Source organism: Myripristis murdjan, chromosome 16, assembly GCF_902150065.1.
Source record: "Myripristis murdjan chromosome 16, fMyrMur1.1, whole genome shotgun sequence".
NCBI classification, from domain to species: domain Eukaryota; kingdom Metazoa; phylum Chordata; class Actinopteri; order Holocentriformes; family Holocentridae; genus Myripristis; species Myripristis murdjan.
The window spans coordinates 4,723,093-4,747,500 of NC_043995.1; the positions used below are offsets into that span (position 1 = coordinate 4,723,093).

At 42.0% G+C, this 24,408-nt stretch overlaps 1 protein-coding gene across 1 annotated transcript in view; it reads right to left on the minus strand.

The window, feature by feature from the left end:
• Positions 1 to 11,193: 11,193 nt before the first annotated feature.
• Positions 11,194 to 24,408, minus strand: part of sall3a (spalt-like transcription factor 3a) — a 17,427-nt gene continuing 4,212 nt past the window's right edge. The window contains exons 2-4 of the mRNA XM_030072721.1: positions 14,561 to 17,713; positions 13,490 to 13,827; positions 11,194 to 12,838 (exon numbers count right to left, since the gene is read on the minus strand). Coding sequence (XP_029928581.1) covers positions 12,407 to 12,838; positions 13,490 to 13,827; positions 14,561 to 17,713 — 3,923 coding nt within the window. The 3' untranslated portion in view covers positions 11,194 to 12,406. The remainder of the gene's footprint in view (positions 12,839 to 13,489; positions 13,828 to 14,560; positions 17,714 to 24,408) is intronic.

Here is a 24,408-nt window from a genome sequence, read left to right on the forward strand (position 1 = left end):
GAATAGCTGAATGAATTTTTGTCTCACTGGTAAATCTTGACATGACAATTTTTGCACCTTGGACAGTCATAAAAAAAACATTACCAACTTTGGATTTCAAAAAGGTTAATTTTCATACTTTACTGCAAATCACCTGTGATTATGGCATACTGCTGGCCAATGTTAGCATGCACATCCAATAGAATTATCTAATGAGGATACAGTGATTATTTTTTGGTGCCTTTATCACATAATGGGTAAGGTTACAAACAAGCCCAAATAGTGCTGTCCTTCAGAAGTTCTTGTTACATACATGTATATGAAATGAAGGGAATGTACAATGTTAAGGAGGATGGTAAAAATCAGGCTCCTCACTTGATTGTTATTGCTCAGTGCTTACTGCGTTTTCTGAGCTTGCACATATAATCAATATCTCCAGGCAATTTTAAGCGTGATCAGTTTGGATGGATTATTGCTTGGCAGGAAGGCTTTTACATCGATCCTCTCATCATGTCAATCACTGACAGTGACAACACTGAACTCTTCAGATTCCATACATCAGCAAGTTAATGTTCACATTCTGGCTGCATCAAAAACAATATCAGTCAAGAGGGTGCTGCAGGATGATGCTGAGCCTGGGTTTCATTATACACACCATAATGTATTTCAAAGCCTCTAGTGTAATTTTTACTTGCGGTGAACTATTCATTCATCCATTCATTCTTTATGCCCCTTAGCCAACACAATAAAGTCCAGTGGGTCTTTTCCTCTTTCTTCTGCAAAAATGGGGAGGCAACGGAAACAGGAACCAGCGTTTTCAGATATTTATGAAGAATGCATGGTAGCCTACTCACACTCCAACAAATCAAAAATCTTCACAAGATCACATTTTTCATGACATATTAATTAGATAAAGGAAATGTTTTGGTTAAAACCATTTTTAGTAAATTAAATTATAGTGAAACTAACTAAGCATTTTGCTGAGAACCCCTTGGAAGGCCCTTACGGATGTCACTTTGAAAACCAGTGACTAAATTAACATCCATCCTAGTACATCCTACTGCTATAATTGGAGATTTGTGTGTGTGTGTGTGTGTGTGTGTGTGTGTGTGTAGGTGTGTGTGTGTGTTCCACCATTTATCCCTTTACCTTTGGGCCACTGATCCCAAAGTTGACTTCTGGACTGTATTTAGGGGCACAACGTCGATTGAACATGACCCTGAGTAAATTGGGCCACAGGAAATAGTTGGAACTGGCCTATGGGCGGGAACTAGAACCCCTAACTCGGGAGAAGACGTAGAAACACAGGACCAAGACATCGTCAGCATCCCTGAGAACCCCCAGACAAGCCTTGATTCAGCACCACTACAAGGTTTAGTTCAGGAGATCCTACTTATATAATTGCAGAATGGTTTGTGTGTGTGCGCCACCCCTTTCCTTTTACACTAGTGATCCCACTGTCGGCTCTAAGGAGTTTTTGGGGTCACTGAGTCGATTGGACAGGGTCCCAAGTTCATTGGATGGCAGGATACAGCCAGCAATATTGCTGCCTTTGTGTAATAACCCCTGGGTGTCCACGGTGCGATCTTCATTTGGGTTTAGTCATCATTGACATTAAACCCACATAAAAATTTAAAATAATTTGTCTCATTTTTTCCACATGTGACGCTTAAGTTAGCCTTCTTTCAAGAGAATGGGCAGGGGTGGCAGCAAGAGGGATCAGGGAGAGGCCTGGAGTGAAATATAGAGAGTAAAGACAGACACATCCAGTGAGCGCTATGTAGTTATTGAAGAGACAAGTATAACTGTTTCTAATATTGGGGTGATGTCCTTCCAGACCCCTTATGTTCCTCTGCCCACTTGTGTGGTCTCTGATGTTTTTCAGCACACAATGATCAGTAAGGGCCAAAGAAAACTGCGGGGCCACTTGGGGTGGCCAGTGAGACCACAAGGGGGGTGGGTGCCCCCCGTGCAAGATCTACCTCTGCCTGCACCTCTGCCTTGATGCAGAAATTGGCTGGGGGTCTATGCAAACCTTATTTTATTTTATTTTATTTTATCTTATTTTGTGCCAATGTGGGCCTATTTTCAGGTCAGTATGTTTTTTTCTTTTACTTTTCTTTCCTTTTTCCTTTTTATATTTAAATATTTAATATATGTATTTACTTTATTTTATTTAATTGTATTATTTCAGTGTTTAAGCAAAGTCTGACTGCTTTGCTCAATCAGCACTCTAAGAAAGCTCTGTCACTGGCAGTGTTGAATCTCTCAGGTTGACGGTGTCTAACAGGCAGCATTTCAGCGCTGATTTATAATGTACTTCCTAAATGTTTTTATTAGACTATAAGCCTAAAAATGCACGTTTCTTTCCATTTCTTTGAAATAAATAAATAGCTTTAATTTTTTTCCCACTTTTTTTTAATGAATTTGTTTGATTTCAGCTGCAGGTAATCAGGACAACAGATCACCTGCTATAATTTGTCAGGTGTTGGTAATTTTGCAAGTCTTGCCTCTCTTCTTTGCTGCAGCTTGTAGCCTTGCTGAAATCCCACATAATGAATAGCAGAAAACAAAGACTTGTTCAAATCAGTGTTGGAAAACAGGGGCCGGCTGGGAAGGATTGAAACATGGAGTGAGTTGTAATATCCTCAATTTCTCCAAGCTGGAGTAAGATAGAAGCATGTAACTGATAGTGGTCATGCATATTTTACACTACAGACCAGGTGTATGGTTTCATTGCTTGTTAGCCACTGAACAGATTTGACAAAGTGAAGCCCTGGACAGATAGAAAGCATCAGACGCTAACGTCAACAAAGGTACCCATTGTTCTCGATGGCTGCAGGTACACTGCTTAACACCTCTAGTCTGACGAGTGTCCCAGCTGCAGCTCAGAGCTCAGGTCAGTTTCTAATGTGCAACACTGACCATCAAAGTGCACTGGAAGGACCAGCTGATTTTTTGATCGGTCTGCCTGTGCTGACACTTCAGATCCCCTGTGTGCAGTGTGCCGCTGATGCTTCCTGTCTGTCCAAGGCTGGGAAATATTGGAAATGTAACAAATCCTCCAATCCCTACAGCTGTAAGTTGTTTGTTACAATCCTCTAATACCACCAGCAGCAAGCATCTCTAATACGACCCATTTTTTGATGTAGGGAAAGGTTTGTTATAGCAGTTAAGGTTAGGAAAAGGTCGTGGTTTAGGTTGTGAAGGTTCACTAATATTAGCTGCCTACTGTTAGGTACCAAAATACAAAAACTGCTCTAGCTTGGATTTAAATTCTGGTCGGTTGAGTGAAAGACACATTGATTGACCTTTCTGTCACCCTTTCAGCGTCCATATGTAGATTTTGTGGCTGCCCTAATACTACACCACAGTGTTGTTCTTCATCAGACCACTAGATGTCGCTTAACTTTTTAACGTTACTATAGGTGATAATGAGCTGCTGAACTGACAACCTAGGGGGTTGTTTTTTCAGTCTCCCCTGAAAATGTGTAAAGACATGCAACGGGGTTAACATGGTTATGCTTTTATATATGTAACAACGTAATGTATAATGGCCTTCAAAATCTTTGCTGATACTCATACACATGCACATAACCACAGATTTATGTTCTTTGACCCGTGACCTGTAGAGTTTGAGTTTCTGTAGGTGGCGCTCTTTTCTTTGTCTGTGCAGCTATGGTGGCTGTTGTTGTTCATTTAACACTTCCTGTGCATTACAGGTTTTATTTATTCATTTATTTATCTGTTTATCTATTTATGCATTTATGTATTTATTATTTTTCTGTATGTATGTATGTATTTATTTAATTATTTATTGTCAGGAAAGACCTACCAGACACCATTTGAAATGGCAAATGTAAGAGTGCTCATGAACTGGCTAATTGGTTGAATCACCATGGTGTTGCATCAAGCAGTGAAATATATGAAGATGTTGCAGATTTAAGTTTTATTTGTTGTAACTTGCTTTTTGAAAAAATGTCATTTTGATACTTGGAAAAAAAGTATCTTGGTACTTGGAAAATCTTGCTTAAAACATGTTTAGAACATCATTTCAGAGGCCATATTTCCCATATTAGACATTTGGCATTGCCTCTGATGCCACTCTGTATTGCCCAGGAGTTGTTGCATGTCTCATACGGCTGCACATGAAGTCGAGAGCTGAAAAGAATTCAAAAGAGTGGATCGTGATGCTCATAACGACATTGCAATTAGTGGCAACTCTATAGGCCCATATACCAATAACACAGTTAAACCAGCCGATTAAAGCTGAAATAAGTCAATATTTATCATTCTGTAACTCAATTGCAAAACTCCATTTTCTCATAATGGCCTCTGATAATGAGGAAGCTCTCCTTGGTCATGTGACTGAAGTGTACCCTAATCATTGGACTGTTACAGTAAGTCATGACAGTTTATTGGCGTAAAATTCCATAATGGCGCAGATCAATACCAGCCCAGGAGGCTTTCCTCTCAGCCGGATTTGACACATTTGAATAAGTAGTGCTGAGTGGGAGCAGGCTTGTATTGAAAGGCTTCAATCCTTCTGTGGGCAAAGAGACGCTAAGCAGAGTGATATTAGCCTGCAGAGGAATAATATGACACAAAAAAAGCTAAGACAACAAGTTAGAAAAAATGTGCACAAAAGCCTCAAACTTTCAGACAGGGGTCATCATCAAAAGGCATGAAAAAACAATCTGACCACATAATGCCTACGTCGTGAGAATAAAAGATACAATCAGGCTCGTGCCCTTCTCACCCCCTCCTCCTTTGAGATCTGTGTGTTGGGAATAATGTAGGGCTTCAGGGAGCAGGTTGTGAGATAAAAGGCCACATCAGAATGATGATCTCTATCGATCGGCAACCTTGGGCACACAGAGGAGGTCCGGCATTTGTCACGTCGAAGCTGAACTCAATAGCTGATCCACGCCACGTCTGATGAATTGAGCCTGTTCTCCAAGTTTGTTTAATTGATGACGTGTTCCTTTTGAGGTGCACCACCAATACATTCCACGCATTCATTGATTTTCCAAAACATCTTATCCCCACTCCCGTGTCGGCCTTCTTTTTCTGCTTTCTCTAACAACCTAAGATAAACCCACCCCTCCCCATCTTGACTAGTCCTCAGCAAGTGGAGTATCCTTCAACCTGCTTCTGAACCGGCCGGTCAGACGCTCAGAAAGGCGCTGATGAATATAGCTCTTTGTTAGTATGGAGGCCTGCTGGGTGTATCAACTTAAAAGTATTATGAGAAATGAGCAAAAGTCAAGGTTCTTTTTTTCTCTTGCAGCAGTTAGATGAACGTGCTACTCATTTACACACACACACACACACACACACACACACACACACACACACAAAGAGGTTCACTTTCAAACGGGACAATTTCACACAGAACAATAAAGGTGCCGACTGGAACCGAAAATGGTTCTTCAGGGTGATGCCGTGGGGGAACCTTCTCTGGTTTCATAAAGCACTTTTCGACAATTGCTCTTTAAGGAACTATTTTTTCAAAGGTGCTTGTAAAAGCCATATTTTTAACCACATTTTTCAAAGAAGATAAAAGGTACGTGAAAACAGAAGTTAAGCCACATTTCTTAGAGGAAAAATAACAATAGGGGATGATGATGTTCTTCACGGTGGTACCCTAGAACTTTATTAGAATTTCTAGTTCCATAAAGAACCTTTTGGATCCTGTTTTTTTTTAGGAACCATTTCTTAAATAGTACTTCAGAGAACCCACAAAGGTTCTTCAATGACCCATCAAAGTGGTTCTTTCAGGAACTGGCAATGATTCTTCAAAGAGCTTTGACCACAAAAAAAGTTCTCTAAAGAATCATTTTCAAGGTGGTCGAGCCAACCAGTTCAACCCCTCATGTTTCCCAAACGAGAACCATCCACCCAATAAAATGGTTCTCAGTTGATTGTGGCTCATGGAACCACAAAGTCTTTTAAAGAAGCACTTTAGAACTGCTTCAGAAGCACTTCAGAACCTCTAAAGCAGGTGATTCCCATGTGAATTCAACACCTCTGACCTAAATGAATGACATAATGTTTTTCCTCTACCTTCTCTGACCCTGCTAGCTGTCTTTGTGCTCTGTGGTAAGCAGCAGTCAAACACTGGTTATGATAACCACCGGCTCCTGTGGATGCATGCAGCAGAGTTCATTAAAAACAACCATTTTGATGTTAAATAGCAACCGCAGGCATCCACTTTGGAGAGCGGTGCAGAAACTGTTGATCTGTTACTGTACCAAACTGTTAATGTCTCAAAACGCTCCTAAGGCTAAAGTGCACCACGCCTCAGCAGCTCTTAACAATCCATACAGGAAAGAATTTGAATTTGTAAACCACACAGCCCTATTCCAGGGGATCTGGAGTGCGTAACGTTGTCATCTCGAGGGCCTGCGTGAAAACTAACACTTGCTGAAGCGGCCAAGCAACCAGTCAAGCGCTAGGTAGGCAGCTTTTGGCCATCGAAGGGAAATTCCAGCCTAATGGGGATTCAGAGTTTCCAGTGTATCCCGTTTGCCATCCACAAAGACGTTTACCTGTAGAGTGTCCTCACAAGTGAATGCATGCCTGAGGTGAATTCATAAGTTTTTGTTAAGTTTTTGTTTAGCATCACTGTGGGTCTGAAAATTTCCCAAAAATACACAGCATTGCCGGTGAAGCAACTCTATGGATTGATTCTAGACTCCAGACGTGGCAGTAAAAACAAGAGGACCAACAACAACAAAGGCAGAGAAATTGTGCAAAAAGGCACACTTTTGGATTTAAAGCACCTATCTAAGATCCCAGGGCCTTGAGAATGGGATTGGATTACTGTCGGTTAGATTTACTCCCGTGGCTCCTCGCCACTACATCATCGTAGGGCCCCCTGCCTCTGGATCAATGGGGATATTTACTGCGCCTGTTTCAGGGAGACTTTCACAGTAGGCAGGGCATTAAACAAACAGCCGACAGCCCCGTCCCAATGATGGCCTGTCTGTTCACACTGTGCCATGCCCAAATGTCACACATATTCACTTCAAACAAGTAGCACACAAACACAAGCGAACTGGAGATAAAAAAAAAACAAAAAAACAAAAAAACAAAGGCGGGCCATTTTCTCCGTGAGCTGAAGAGAGGAGAAAGCTATTCAAGAAATGAATAATATACCAGAGAAAATGCAGTGCAGCATGTTATGTTTACTTGTAGATAATTAGCCTTGTAAGCCTCTCTAAAATTATACTTGTTAAAATCCCCTTAAATGGACACACCTCAAATAAAATTATTTTGTGTCTGCGTTCCCCTGGTTTCTCATAAACATTCTGGCCGTAACAGTAAAATGAAATTGCATTGTGTTGTGTTGCCTACTGGAAAAAAAATAGAAAACATAATGGCAGCATAATATCTAGGTTACATGCGGCATTTGTTTATGGAAATAACAACCTTATGGTGTAATAGATTTTAACCCCATTTAACCCCGTGTTGAGCGGGGGGAAGGCATCATAATTGAAATCACTTGAGGTAACACAGCTCGCCTTTACACAGCACTTCCATGTAGCTTCAGCAACGGCCTATTGAATTATATCATAAAATTGAGAAGAATTGCCATTTAGAGTCTCAAACAACAGTCTTTATATACAGATGGGCTGTCTGCAAAATCATTTGCTAAATGCTAGCACATGAGTCAAAGAATGAGTGGAATGTTTTTTTGCTTTTTTTCCCTACCTAAATATGAGCAAAATAAGTGCCCTCGTGGAGAAAAAACAGTTGGTATGAAAATTTCTTCATTAATTGACAATTCCACTGACTAAGCCTGTGTTGCTCAGCTGACAGCGCACCGTTAAACAATGGTCTTACAAATGGTAGCGCATATCACTGAATCAGTCCAAACAGCCCCTGAGGGCAAACTCAGATTCATCATCATAAAAAGTAATATGCCTATAAAACCCATGGGGAAAAAAAATATAATACACACGCATGTCTTCTTTCTAAAAGCTGGATATTCACAAAGGGCCAATCATCAGATGGATTATTATAGCTGCAAACACACCAGTGGCTGGTTCACACACTCTCTTTTGCAGTAGGAATCCCGGCCAATTCATGTTCATATTGTTTTGTTAATGCTGTATTATTACATTTGAGGGCTCCTGATTGAATCAAACAATTTTCATGTCTAGTAGTCGCGGCTCACACATATCAGCTGCTCAGAAACATGCGTAGCAATCATAAATGCATTAAACTTAATCTCCGCTGACACAGTGGGCGAACCACATAAGAGGAAGACTTAATCGGATTTGTCTTTTTGGAGCGGCTTCAGCTGTTTTATCTTTTGCCTCGGGCGCAATTTCTTTCCTCGCATTGAGAAAAATGGATCTTACACTGGGTATTCCTTGACTAACAGCTGCCATTCACTCTGATGTCTTACACCTGATTTGGCTGCAGAAATTTCTTTCTTTATTTATTTATTTATCTCTGAGAGTAATTGGTACAATTCCATCTTGTTTTTTGTGTGTTAGAGAGAGTGTGTTTGTGGGAGAGTGAATGTGCATCAGTGTGAGGTTGTGTGTGTGTGTGTGTGTGTGTGTGTGCGCGCGCGTGCACATGTGGACTTGTGTGTCAAGTGTGGCGCTCCGGGGGTGCACAGAATGCTGGGAGGCCACCAGCACTTCTTGCACTTCTTAACAGCACCAGCTCTGTCTCTCTCTTTTGCTCCCTCTCTGTCTCTCTCTCACACACACACACACACACACACACACACACACACACCACTCACGAACACACCCGTACCTCGAAGAAGGCTTGACTGAATCCCAGCATATGCTAACCAGACACAACATTGTCTCAGAGATCCACAGGAACGCCTCCCAGTTATGAAGTGAAAAGCCTCGGCGCATGGCCGCTGCAGGCAGATGTGACTAAGAGGGACTCTCACGGGGGACACATTGTCTCACACATATTAACATGTGACCTCATGCTTGCCATTGTGTTTCTACAGCACAGCGCTTACTTTCATAACTCGTAGCACAAAGTTCAGAATGTCAAATGTGATCCTCATTCCTGGGAATATTTATAGCAACCCTGAATAAAGGTGTCATTTACTTCTATATTCAACAGAAAAGTTTACACATTTTAACACCGGATAACCTCCTTGACTCTGCCAGTCCCATCACAACGTTTGTTGTTACAAATGCACACTGCTTTGTTAAAACCCTCAGAGCGTTATTTGAAATTATTGTGAAGATTCTAAGGTTTCCAAAGATTGCAAACATGTCCTGGTGAATTAGGAGGAAATGTGAATAAAATGACAAGACATGTAGATATTTCCTATTTGATGTGATGTTGCAGCCAAAAAACAAAAAACAAAAAACAATGGCATCTTGGCTTTGAGTATTTCACTCAGTGAAAGTGAAAGATGGAGCTTCAGTGAAGCATTGCAACCAGCACATACACAATATGCATGTGATATTGTTTCACAATTTGGAAAATAATGTTTTTTTTTTTTTCGAACTTTGAAGCTATTTAAGGGGAAATTTAAGGGAAACCAGAGTGTGAGGGGTAAATTTGCGGTAAATTTAGAAATCCACAAATTCCTAAAATATGAGTCAATCATTGATTGTATGTGGAACTGTGGTTTTAAAGTGTAGCGAATGACTGTGATTCTGAGATTATGAAGATTCTGACTTTCTGTACACTGTGAAATATCAGCACATCTTCCCTTTAATGAGTTGCAGCCCCTTTTTGCACAATCCTCATCTGAGTTCTCTCAGTTGTCGAAGTGACAATCCTTCCGTAACTCGTCTGCTTCTCTCTTCTGCTTTGCTTTCGCTTTGTGACTGAATTTTAATAAGGGAAATCTGTAATGGATAACTGTTTTTACCTTGTCAGCTGACTCTGTGAAAAGAGCAAGTGTCCCTAATATTTTGTGGAATCAGTGTATGCCATTAAAAATCCTGGGCAGGAATTAAAGTGTCTGGACTGACGTGTGCGTGGATGTATGGAGTTTTCCATGACACGTATAGCTGGAGATGGACTGTTTCCCATAACAACGAGCTATCAGTTGAAGAGGATAATTGCAATGGTGAGTATTTTCTTGCTTGATTCTGAAATCTAAATATTGGTTTTTACTCAAAGTGAAGAGACATTTTGAAAGCTGAGTTATTTCTGCCCCCCAAAAAACAGTCAGTTTGTGGCCTTTCTAGTGTTAATAAGGCCTTTCAGCCACACACACACACACACACACACACACACACACACACACACACGCACGCACACACATAAATAATCCACAGAGTCTGCATATAGTAATTTTACAATCTTTCCAAGTTATTATGTTTTTGTTTTCCACAAAAGAACAACAAAAATGGACTAAATTTAAAGCAATAATAACAAAAAAGTGATTCATCAAAAGCAATAAAAAACATTTTTGATGGTTCTTTTTCAGCTAAAAAAAAAAAAAAAAAAAAATCAAACACGGACCTTTATGATTCAATTGCTACAAAATGTCTGGGAACTGTGGGCAAAAGGCAGCCATGTGTCCCAGAAGAGGAGGGGTATTTATTTGAGGTTCCCAAAATAAAAGGGCAATTTTGAAGAAGCTTCCAGGAAACAAAACCAGATAATTTGGGAGATCACCACAACATTACTATATAAGAACTGCATTAATACCAAAATATCAGCTACATGTATTTTCCATCTTTCCGTCACAGTGGCATTTGTTACAGTTAATGTTACAAAAACAATGTGTTTTAAATGCTTGTTTTCCTTTCCAGGTTGTCATTTGCTTGCAAAATAACACTAAGACATTTTAGTTGCAGTTCACACCACATTACAAAATAATGTTTTGTAATTAATCTTTTTAGCTTAAGCAATAATGAATAATACACTGTATGCGTGTGTGTGTGTGTGTGTGTGTATGTATGTATGTCTGTATATATGTATACACACACACACACACATATATACATACATATATATATATATATATATATATATATATATATATATATATATACATACACATATATATATGCACACATATATATAAATAGTGAGAGTGTGAGGGCGAGAGAGAGAAAGAGAGAGAGGGAATTGTCTATGCTGATACAGTTTATGTCAATCTGATATTTAATTTCTGGTTTCTTTCATGGAAGCAGTGGCAGAACAAAAAGGGGAAAACGTGATGCAGGGAAGGAAACCATTGAAACACACGCGACCTGTTCTCTCTTTTTTTTTATTTAAGAAGGTTTTGATTGAGTGATGAGTTTGCACTCTTGATGAGTAGCACAGATGCAGTAACAGAGAACCGACTCTGCAAATTGTAGGAGTGGTACGCTGGAAACAATTAAAACAGCACGTGATAGATAGCTCAGTCAAAAGGTTAACGGTAACTCACAGACAAAACGTCTTGTTTTAAAAAGTGCATTCACAAACATGACAAATACTCTCAACTCATGATGTCTATTTTTATGTGATACAAAATATGCATACCTGTTTTAGATTTGTCTGTATTTCTATACATAGATATTTCTTCGAAAGGATAACTTTTTTTTTTTCTTTTTTACAAAGGTTAAAAGCAGGGTTGTGGTCATAGCAGCTTCGGATATCTCTAGCCTCTTTACCATGTACCGCGTTACACATAGATATCCAAACAAAACTTCACCATTTTTCTCTGTTGTTCAAATCAAATGACATGTTGTCTTTATTGAAAGAGATATTCATCAGTGAAGCCTGCAGTTTAGAAAAAAACGGATCAATAAAATGCTTGGGCCATTAAATATATTTTCGTATACCCGCTTTTTTTGTCATTATCATAAATACTAAAGACACAGGACAATATTATAAGACAATGCTGGGAGACTAAATGTAAAGATTAAAATATTTCAAACATTATTTTTTTCAAGTTTTCTAGTTCATGAGAAAAAATATCAGGCGAGCACAGAAACACTATACTTCAGTCTTTTCTTCAGCCTATCCATGGCCCTTTCATATTCAAAAGAGCAATCATAAACAAGGTTGCCATACGAGGCTAGACTGTCTTTCAACAAACCCTCTGTTCTTCTCTGTTTTAGTCCTGTCCAAATAAGATGCTTGCCCATCCTAAATGAGACAGGATCCTGGTTTTCAAAGGAATTCATAAAAGCAGTCAAACATACTGATAAAAACCAATAAGTACCATGCAAATCTTGCAAGACGACATATTCTCAAACAAGAGACAAAGTATTCTTCGTATAAGCGAAATATCAAGTGAGGTGGGAATGGGTGAAAGGCAAAGACCTCTAATCAATACTAAATACTATATTTCCAAAACCAAACAAAAAATACTTCAGCTGTACATAATATAGTACGTATGAGTTCAAACTGGATCAGCAGTTTCTTTCCTTGTCATAAGACTCTTAGTCTTTGCCAAAGCCTACCTTGGAATAACACAGAAAAGTCTTTAATTGATCCCAATCTCTTTGTTCTCCTCCATGAACCTGGAGAAGGGGCGGCTGGACCCGACCTCCAGACCAGCTTTCTCCATGCCCGTCATGGGAGGGCTGCTGCCGGTGTGCATCCGGTCCATGCCTCCGGGCATGGCTCCCAATGAGGTGATTCCTGCCCCACCAAGGCTGACAGGCAGCTGGGTGATGCCTCCGTTCTGGATAACAGAGATCTCATTGTTCTTCATGGCCAGGCCATTAGTGATGGCAGCCGCGTACTGGTTCCAGAAGCCCGGGTCGACGTTCATGGCCCGAGCCGCCAGATCCTTCTGGAACATCTCGCTGAACTTCATGGCATCCCCGCCCAGCAGGGCCATGGGGTTCTCCACGGACAGACGCCGACCCCTACGGGCTGGAGCGTTGTTCCACATGTGCGTACCCATGTGAACCTAAAATTTGAAAACAAACCAAAAAATAAGCATTATGTGAGTCTCAACTTAAATTGCATCACCAAACGGACCATTCAAAGCAAATATTTCATGGATGGCAGAGTGAAGGAGAAGGCAGAATTCAACCTAAACAACCTAAATCAACCTAAACCAGTCCACTGACATCAGAGAGGTATTTGGATCCCGATCAATGCAGGTAGCAGCTATGGATAGTTAGGATGTCACCTCAAGTTTAATTTAACATCTGAAACACATCGTATCCCCATCTGTTCAACGTCAACTGTGAAAGCACATTCTGTTTGCATTTGGTTATGTAGCTCATGTAACTCTAGGCTTGGGCAAACTCGTGCAAAATTGAGCTGAATATGAGATTAAAAAGGAGCATTTACTTTAAAATAGATTGTACACCTGGAAATTGCACCTATTTTGCAATTCTACTGCGTGAATTCCAAGCGTAGGTATAAATTGTAAATATTTTTTATTGATTTTTTTAATTTTTATTTTTATGGCATTTCTACTTTATCAAGAAACAAGAAGTCTTCAGCCAGATTTGACCCTGGAGGATCACAATTACATGGTAATCACCTTAGCTACCAGGATGCCCCAAATTCAGTACAGTTCTAATAAATGTTTTATCAAGCCGGTCCCTACCTTCAGATTGCCCTTAGTGGTGAAAGCCCTTCCACAAATAGAACAGCCGAAAGGTTTCTCCCCAGTGTGTGTACGCTCATGTATCTGCAGGGCACTGGCTGAGGAGAAGTTCTTCCCACAGGACTGGCAGTTGTGCTGCTTCGGAGTGCGGCGAGGGGGCGGGGGTGCCAGCATGGGGGTGATGCTAGGGCTCATGGTGGTCTGGGGTGCTGTGGCAGGAACCTGGATGCCCACAGGTAGGTGAGAGTTGTCGCTCAGGGACATTGATTTGCCGTGTCCATTCATTTCCATTTTGATCATGTTTGATGCAGTGCTGGCCAAACTGGGTGCGCTCAGGCCTGGAAGAAAACAGTTCCAGTTGATATTAGAAAACTCAAACATTAAAGCTGAATTAGTCAGCTCTGCATGCTGGTGGTCTCACATGGCAGTAAGTTTTGCAGACTTCAAAACACAGAAACCATGTAACGCGATGTCAGAAGGCTGCACACATGATGTTGATTTTGTATGCTGGTCTGAAGTTTTGATTCATCACCTCCTGTGCATAGAGATTTCCCAACAGTGTACGTAAGCAATACCAGATATTAATTTTGGCAAACAGAGTAAAACTCTAGTATCTCAATTAGAGGGGACATAATGTTCTTCTCTCTTGCAGCACCACCAGTCAGATAAGACTTTTTTTTTTTTTTTTTTTCCCACAAAATACATTACTGGTATTAAGATAATTGACATACTTTAGATTATACTGTTAATGGCAAAGAAGTTGCAATGCTGTGCACAGGGCACTCCTAAAATTTTATTTTTACCTAAAATTCTAGCCTAGTTCCTTAAATTATTTGATTATTGCGTAAATGCTGCTGTCAAAATTGTTAATACAGTATTATAGTGTTTTCTAAAAAAAAAGAAAGAAAGAAAGAAAGAAAGAAAGAAAGAAAGTAAGTGTATGATGCCGTTACCTTTCTTTATGTAATAACTGTATTTTTCTCTTATGTGTAACACTTGATTCAAATATTATGTAATACAAAATTTTTCTGATGTGAGCCTTGAAGGTTAGTTGATTTTGCACATACACACCTCTGTCTCTGTTTAGAAACAGCATGTTGAAGTGGCTCTCCTCCTTGATGAAGTGCCTGCCAGGCTGAGTGGCTGTCAGGTCAAGGGCCCCGGTGCCTTCAGATGCAGAAAGTGGGGATGGGGTCTCTGATTTCTCTGACTTCACTGTTGCCAGGCCGGCTGTATTGTTCTCCTGCCCTTCCTCGGCTGCCGTGGCACTGCTGCTGCTGTTGTTGTTGTTGAGTGTGGCAGGGGACTTGGAGCGGTGGCTTTCGGAGTGGCTGTGAGTTGGGGATAAATGCTGCATGGAGCCAGAGGACTCAGACAGGGCTGGACTTCCTAAGCTCTGACCTTCGTTGTCCCCTACTGCAGACAAAGAATCATTGGCAAAGAAATCACCCTCCCCTCCAAAGCTGCTGCCATTCTGTGTGGGCTTCTGACCAAATGAACGGGTCATATTGACGGTGGAGTCAATCATCTTCATCTGGTTCTCCAAGGCAGCAATGCTAGACATGACAGAGGTTGGTGGGGAGCTCCCGGGTGAATAAGGTTTAGATGGGTCTATTTCCCCTTCTTTCAGGTCAGCCTCATCCTCCATAGCCTGCTCCATTTCATCCAGAAGGTCATCGTCATAGTTGCTCATGGCATCTAAGCTCTTCTCATCAAAGGAGAGGTCAGTGTCCATCTCCTGGAGGCTTTCCGGCAGTGGGGTGTTGGGGATCTGCCCTCCCATGTGCATACGGATGTGCTGCTGAAGCACAACAGCGTTGGTGAACTTCTTCTGGCAGATAGGGCAGGAGTGCTGGACCCGGAGCGGGGGTTTAGACCTGTGGACGCCAAAGTGCGTTTTCAGGTTTCCCTTGGTGGTGAACGCCCGTCCACATATCTTGCATTTGAAAGGCCTCTCACCAGTGTGGATGCGGTAGTGCATCTTGAGAGCACTCTGGCAGCTCAGGACACGATGACAGATGACGCACTGGTTGGGGTCAGTCATCTTCTTGTCAATGTTTTCTACAAGTTGTTGCAATTTTGAGGTCTCTGATGTTTGCATAGAGTCTAGGAGGCCACCAAAGGGAAACTTGGCCTTAAACTGGTCTGACAGCATGGGGAGGACAGGATGGGAAACTGAGTTGGGGGCAGTGATGGGTTCAGTGATCTGGCCACTACTAGTAGATGTGGTGGAGGTGACAGTGGTGGAAAGGACCACTTGAGTTACTGTAGTTGTGGTGGTGGTGTTCTCCCCTGGCCTAGTGGAGCAGTTTGGGGGCAGGTGAACACCCTCGGGTTTCAAGAGAGGAGGTGCATCGGTCCCTAGGTTGGGTTTTGGGGAAGGTGAAGTAGTGGTCATGCCAGAATCAGTGACAATATTAGGGGACAGAGACGCACACTCACTTGAAGGTGGGGATGGCCTCTGAGGGGATCTGCTGAGTGGGGTGAGGCTTGGAGACTCACCAAAACCTCCCATCATGCTTGGCAATGTGGGAGGGAGCTGGAGCCCAACTGAGGTGGGCACAGTGGGGAGGACGGGTTTGCTGTCTAGCCATGTTGTCACGGGCTTCTCTGGGGGCAGAGACATGCCATATGGGATGCCTGAGCTGGTGGGCACGTTGTCCAGGTACTCTGGCACAGGGTAGGGGTTCATCTGAATATGTGGATATTTCTCTTTGTGCCTCTGGAAGTGGACTTTCAAATTGCCCTTGGTAGAGAAACGGTTACCACATATGTTGCATTTGAAGGGCCGCTCTCCAGTGTGGGAACGCAGGTGGATCTGCAGGGCGCTGTCACTGCCAAACACCTTGGCACAGAACCGACACTTATGCTTGAAGAAGGGGTCCTCAGAGCTGGGCTTAGTGTCAAATACAGACACATTGGGGGGCTTCCCCTTGCGGTGCTTCATCAGAGCGGAGAGGGGATCGAGAGCATTGGCTGTGGCAGCTATGCTGGCTAGTGGGTTGGGGAAGATGACACTGCTGGACGAGCTGTGAGGTATCAGTGGTAGACTGGAGGCAGAGCTCAGGAGGCTGCTGTGGCTTAGTGATGGGGAGGTGGTGGAGTTCCTAGGAAGGGCTGAGCTGCTGCTGATGCCACCACCTCCTGTTATACTAGTACTACTGCTATTGTTGTTGTTTGTGACTGAGGATGAGCAGGGAGGCAATAAAGATGACAGTCCAGAGCCACTAGGTGGGGGGAACACTGAATTAGCTGAGGACGTGTTGGGGATTGAAGAGTTAGACTGCTGACTGACACTTTGTTGTGTTTGAGAGAGAGGCCCGTCTGTTGCTGAGGTCAGAGGTGAAGGGCCTTGACCGTTAAGAGTAGCCGGCAACCTAATAGGCAGCTGATGGACAGGGGGTGTGATGAAGTTGTGTAGCTGAAGCTGACTTGGTACGGGGGCGACACAAGACGATGCACCCCCGTGGACACCAGCAGCAGCATTGTGATGGGTATGATGGTTGAGGGCTGGCTGTGATGCCGATTGCCTGTTCATAAGAGCCACCTGACTGCGTATTTGCTCTATCAGCTGCAGTTGGTGGATCTGCTGCTGCTGGAGGGCCATCAGCTGGTCCAGGATCATGGGAATGGCCATGGTAGAAACGCCACTGCCCGCCGCTGCTCTCACACTCTGTGAAAACTGGGCCACTGCAACCCGGGTGCCATGCAGTGTCTCCAAGGTAACGTTGGTGCTTGGCATGGTGTAGCTTGTGACAGTGGAGGGGGCGACATCACTGAGCTGAGGTAGGGAGCCTTCGGGCTCAGGGGATGGTGCATCTCTTTCCTCAGGATCCAAGGGTTTTTCAGGAGAAAGCTCGAGCTCCATTGGCTCGTCCTCCTTTTCCAAGGCAGTGACTCCATCCAGGGCTGCCATCTCTGGGACATCATCCCCATCACCAGGGGGACTATGGTTCCCCTCTCTAGGGTCCTCGCTGTCGGCCTGCTCACTGGGACAGCTGGGCACAGGGGAGGGCTCTGTAGGATACTCCTGGGAGGGGTTAGGTGTGCCCTCATTTTCATTCACTATGAGCACCAGTGGGTTCTTGGTGCAGCTTTTTAAATGTTCACAGAAGTCTGACCACTTGAAGAATTCAGCACAACACTTCTCACATACATGGGTCTCCTCACTGCCACTGCGGCTCTCGTTCCCGCTGTCGGCATCATCCAGCACTTCACCACGAGCTGGAGTGAGGGGGGGTGGGAGGGGAGAGAGGGGGAGGGGGGAGTAAAAAAGAATTAATGAATATATTATCAGTAAAGAATCCACACATATTTTGCAGTGTAGCACTGCAAAGATTTAACCTCTAATTTTTTTCTCTCTTTTAACATAACCAAAATCAATATTCTTTTCATTTTTTTTTTACTCTGAACAAATTGCCCTAGTTCACCAATTCTCAAGACCCAGTTTTGCGCATTCTCACCCTCTCCATAGAGCCAGCTAATAATTTTCTTTGTGCAATCCATCAAATTATGAGGGCCTATCAATTGTGGATACTGCCGCTTAATGAAATTCCATAGAACCTATTGATTTCCAATATTTCATACAATTCACAGCTGCCTTGTCTGTTGGGTACAAATCAGGTCTTTGATGGCCCCATTAGGATTCCCCTCTGCTATCAAGCCCAGTCATTTCCACCTGAATTTCAAACGCCTGGGCCTTTTCATTTAGTATTGCTAAAGTAATGCGTAAATCCTGAATCTAAACAAGGGACTTGGGATTACAGAGAACTGTATGGTGCTGGAAGTAAGGAAGTTTACTCTGACAAATATAAGTGTACAAATCTGTTGAATCTATTCCTCTCATATATTCCCCATTCCATTTGATATTAAATTTGGCCATTCACGGAAAGTAATGTGTGTGACCGAAATGTTACACTGAAAATTGTGCTCTTGCAGTTTTCTGTTGATATGAAAAACATTTCCTTTCTCTTATGAAATATTCGACTTCTCCCTCTCTCTCTCTCTCACTCTCATGCTTTCTGAAATAAGACTCAACAAATTACATGCTAGTGCCATGGCGGCAAGGTCTCTGATTAGTTACACATGTTTAATCACAGTTGTAGGAAGCCACTTCCTCTTCCACATGCGACCATCAAGAGCCAAACAAGCCGGCATGAGCCTTAAACATGGAGCTAATTCACACCTGATCAAAACCATGAAAAAAGGCCTCCCTTGTATGTTTATTTTATTTTGTGCTCAAGCGTATACATTGTGTGTGTGTGTGTCGGTGTGGCAATATACATGTCCCGTCAAATAGAAGTGGGACAGGGCTTAATCAACCCCACAGCACAATGCAAATTCTTTATTTCACAGAGTTGTGAGTGAACACTCATAGGTGAGTCATTTCAATAAAATAGTTGGAAGAAATTGTACTGTTTTTTCCTTCTTTCTTTCTTTCTTTCTGTTTCTTTCTTTCTGTTTCTTTCATGTTATACACTTGTTTTAAGTCACAACCCAGTTTTAGTGGTTTGCCTATTTCATTTTCTCTATTTGCACTGCATCAGCGGACACACTCTACAGATACACAATATTGCATGAGCCTCTGTGCTTATTTGGATATGTAAGCAAATATGTGGGAAGATTCTAATGACACTGAAATAGAAAATACAAGCAACTGAGTGAATCACAGCACGGTCACTCTTAACAGTAAAACAAAACTGACTGAATAGGATTCTCCAGAACGCAAGCCAGATGTTGAAAAGGGCCATGTTAGAAACTCTAGATTGATCGCATAAATGTTTGAAGGGAAATACTCATCCTATTCTTGCATGTACAATATATTTTTTATTGTGTATGATTCATTTCTGAAACTGAAAAACAAGCCTGCCTGAGTGAACGGGAAGCCCCTCCAATAAGCTTTGTCCAGCACTGCTCCATCCGTTATCTAGCCTTCATTTACTTTAACAGCTAAGCAATCAGCTAAGCACCGCCTTCACAAATCATAAGAACTCATCCAATAAGCTTAACCAGCCTGAGCTAAAAGAGTAAAAGACATTTAAAAAATCAAGAAAGAAAGAAAGAAAGAAAGAAAGAAAGAAAGAAGGAAATCAAGTGTGGCATTATCTCTCAAAATTTCCTGCAAAATGGATCAGATGGCACTTGCTCATTCAGCGTTAAAGGTATTGTGATGCCTGGGAAGTAAATAAGCTTTAGCTCCACACAATGCCTCAGTTTAAAAGATATAATAAAGGAAGGCATGGTGCAGCAGACACAGAGCTTTCAGGCCTATTACAATAGCTCATTAGAGAAGAAATTCATCAGTATTCCTGTAATTTCTGGCCAAAGGGGGCATGAGCTATACCATCAGGGTCTGGTGTCTTTAAGTTAATTAATAATCAACCGAAAGGCTTTGGAAGGGCTTCCCGTTCTCACCCTGCTGGGGGCAGGGCCGACACCACTGGCTATTTTATTTCATCTGCTTTACTGTCAACCAAAAGCAAGACGGCACAGACAAATCATTTCATCTGATTTAGAAGTATAAAGAACATATAGAAAAGACTATATATCTGACACTTTTCTAAAGGATATTTTTCACTTGAACTGGTTGACATTTATGTTACACTAAATACACATTATCTAATGTGCAATAGAAATTTGTAACTTATATTGCATGTTATCTTATGTCTCTCTAGTCACTTGGCAATAAACTCAGTAAAGCAGAAAAGCTGTAAATACAATTGAAAAACAAGAACAACAACAACAACATATGTTTATTTGCTGCTATATCACCTGACTAAAAATTCAACCACAATTCGAAGGAAAAATCAACAGCTAGAAGAAAAAGGAGCAGAAAGATTACAAACGTCAGCAACACGTGACAGCTGGCTAAAAAAAAAAAATCTGCTTAGCCAAGAGCGGACAGCAGAACTCATTTCCATAATTGAGGGTTGAAAGGTCAACGCAAATGAGTAGGCATTGTGTTGAGCTGATTAGTTATTAGAATGGTATTACTGTCAATCTCTTTTATTCATTCAAACAATTACAAGTGGGGGCCTTTGTATGCTTGTGACCCCCCCCACGCACACACACACACACATGCACAATGACACACACACACACATGCACACTCAGTCATGTGTGTGTGTGTGTCAATGACTGCATTTTTGCAGTCATTGCAGGATACTTCAAAATCGTTTGCAGCAATACATTATGACTATTTATTTATTTCTGCATCATCCGTGGCTCAAAAAATATGCGGGTTATGTTTGCGCAGGCCTTGAAATTACACAATATTGTACAAATCTATTCTTTTGATGATTCTAAATAAAAAAGATACATTGTTTAAATTTGTAAATTTATGTTCTCATTGACAAAAAAAATAGTATTTTATTAGTGTCACACTTGGCAAAATAATATCGGTTGCCTTAATTTTACAACTGCAAAGACTTTAATTCATTCAAAAATCAGCACACTGCCATTTTGAAAAAAGACTGGCTGAAAGTATTCATTAAAAAAAAAAAATCAGCAGGGTGATTACAGATTTACAGTTATCTAATCCACATAATACTTTTGCACTCTGACTTTAGGAATGGCAGAGTACAGAACGCTGGAGTGGCTGGGCTTCCTGAACGGAGAACAGTGAATGAATCAGACGCAGGATTTCGCTGTGGTTTTTGACAAGCAGTTGTGCACGTCGCCGTAAATGAAGCGATAGGCTTTTTTTGTTGTTGTTGTTGTTGTTGTTTTTACACGACAGGAGCGTTTCTATAGGAAGTGTTAAAATGCTGCACATGCTTATGATCTCAGAGTGAAGCCATTTTCACTCACAGTGGTCCTGAAACGGTGCCATGGTGTTGTGGAGCTGTGTGAAGGCGACATTTTGTGGTTGTGTCAGTGTGTGTGTGTGTGTGTGTGTGTGTGTGTGGAGAGGGGAGTTGTGGGGGGGGGCAGGTATTGATTTTCCTATAGCATGAGAAAAGGAAGGGACGAGGGAAAAAAATCCAATCCGTTTTTCATTCCTTTAAGAGTCTTCATTTACTCAGATGCAAATATTAAGCTGAACGCAGTCAATAGGGGGATTGTGGACGTTGAATCTGTGTGTGTGCTATCTCGCTCAGCAATCTTTGGCACGCTAACTGAAACCGCTAATCTGACATATTATATCAGATGAGGTATTCATGCTTTCCACTGATTCTGCGAAAGCCACAGAGCCATGTATTGAGCAAAGCATTGAGCAATTACAATTTCTCCCCTCTTCTTAACAATTTCCAGATTTAAGGACACACACGCACGCACGCACTCAGACACACACAATGACGCTGATAACATTTACACTAAGGTAGAATCACTACGACGGGGGCGTTTGCAGCCTGTCGTGGGGTAAAACTCCCAACACCTCTGCAGCTCTGAAGCCCCTTCTTTGTCGTATTTTGACGTTGCAAGTTTCATTTCCATGCGAGCAGACGGTCGGAGAGGTAATCACCGAGCAGCGCCTGCACTTAGTGCCTTCCTGGAACCGCCCCATCCCTCTGCCCCTTTAAAACGCATTCTTTTCAAGCATCTGAGGATAGCTTAGGACCCTTAAAGACAGATGAATCACTATAGGTCCGGCCCAAGCTGGGAGAAGTGAGGGGGGGGGGGGGGGGGGGGGGGGGGTCGATGAGGAGGGTAAATAAGGGGGCCTGCTAGGTTCAACAATGCTGGAATTCCTGTAGCAATTACTTTTTTCCATTGCATTCTTTCATCACTATCACCCCCCCAGCTCTTACCAATGCATTTACACGGACTGCATTTACTCACTTTTTCTCAGCTGAGACGCTTTTTGTGTGGTTTTCAGTATTTCATGGAGCAATTTTTTTTTTTTTTTTTTTTTTCAAAAGTCCAAATTTAACTGACAGGCTGCGCTTCATTTGAAATCGAGGCAGAGCACGTGTTTTTTTCAGAAGCACTGCATCAATCAGGAGGACAGAGGAAGAACAATCTGCATCAACTTTATACTGTATTATTCATTTTAAACAATGTTTTGTTTTTTTTTTTCATCCTGCTCTCCTCTGTTAAAAAAAAAAAAAAAAAACCCTGAACATTGAGTATTCTTTGAGTACACTACATTTTATTTTTTTTATTTTTATTTTTCTGCACCATTACGCTTACCTCTACTTAAACAAAATTTCAGTTAACTGTACTTCTACTTGTAGTGGTGGAATATTTTATTTACTATCTTCTGCATATTTTTTTTAAACTTACTAGTCCCTCCGAATGACAGTTTGGCCCCTATACTGATATTAATTTGTTTTCTATTCCTTCCTGTTTCTGATGGAGTGTGTTCAGCTCACAGTTGTGTGTGTGCAGCCCTGAGTGTGAATGTGGCCAGAGGAAGCCCTGCAGAGGCTTGAAGCTCCTCAGCAGAGCTCTGTGTGTGTGTGTGTGTGTGTGTGTGTGTGTGTGTGTCTCCCCGGCCTGGTCAGTCCGACTGCAGAGTGGTACAGTCATATCTGCGCTAACAGAGGGGCCTTTGTCATTGCCTGCAGATGTGGAGCAGCCAAAACATTAACGATTTGTTTGTGTAAGTGTTCGCAATACAGTATTCAATGACAGCGCTCTGCCCGGATGACTGTGTCACCCGTCAAGATGGCAGCGTCCTCCCTGCTCTCTCTCTCTCTCTCTCTGTCTCTCTGCACTCTGGATCTGGCTTTAAAACAAAAAGATCCAGATAAAAGAGGAGATTTTAGGATCCAGTTTACATCCACGCTTAGCTGACCAAAGTGAGATTCCGAGATAGATCCTGCCTCTTATCTTGCAAAAATCACACGTTCTATCTTTGCGAGAAGTCTTTTTTAAAAATGAGATGTATAAGGTTCCCATCCATTTTAGGCTAAAAAGAAAAAAAAATCGCTTTACAACTGGAATATCTCAGCTTTGCAAATCATGACGTTTCCAATTCCAAGAACAGCTCACTGGGCAAAACCAGTGTTGAGAACTTTTCAGAATCACGCGAGGAAATAGCAGTTACAACTACATTTACACCCTTCAGCTGACGGGCTGTTGGCCCAAACCCTAACCCCCTCCGAAAAAAAACACCCACTGGACTTTCTGCTCTCGCTCTCTTTCTCTCAATCTTATCTTGTTCATGTGTGTTTTCAGCGCTGAGTAGTAATTAAGAGACAGCCATATTTGAGTGCCTTCTTGAAGACATCTTTGGCATGGCTATGTGGGTGGTCCAGAGGCCTGCACCCAATGGTGAGAGGGGATTAAAACAAAAGCCAAACAAAGCCCCACTGCAGGGGAAGTGGGGAACAAACACATTGTCACTGTTAGTAGACTTTCTCACTATAGATCTTTTCTTTTTTTTTTTTTTACACCTCATAATTCTATCCATTCCTGCCTCGAAAACCCTCCCATGGTGCCTCGAGCATTTTGAGTATATGTCTTCGAGAGGTGGGGAAAAAAGTTTCACTTAGAGGTGATTTAACGTCGTGACAATGGGTGAACGTTCAGAAACATTTAGACATTTGGACAAATGGAGTGAAAACCGGTGTAAATACAGCGCCAAAATGAACGCTGAAATGAAGGACGACGTCCTGCTGCTACCTGCATCGCGCGTGAAACTTTCAGATATCAGCGCTTTCAAAAGCTGCTTTAACGTGATGTGATTTCCTTTTTAGAAAACTGTGAAATTTGTTGAGCAATTTGTTGTGAAATTTGTTGCGCTGGCTTGAGTTGAACGCAGCACATTCTTCAAGTGTAAAATCCTTGGTGGGGTCCTTCTTTTTTCCTGGTGAAACTCCTTTAAATCTCTTTCACTTTTCACATTTACAAGTGGCGAGCTCTTTGTCTGTCATGGCAGAGGGTGTGAGCGCAGGATGGAGGCTGCTTCACTCACCATGAAATACCCACAGTTTGCACACACACACACACACACACACACAAACTCCTTCAAA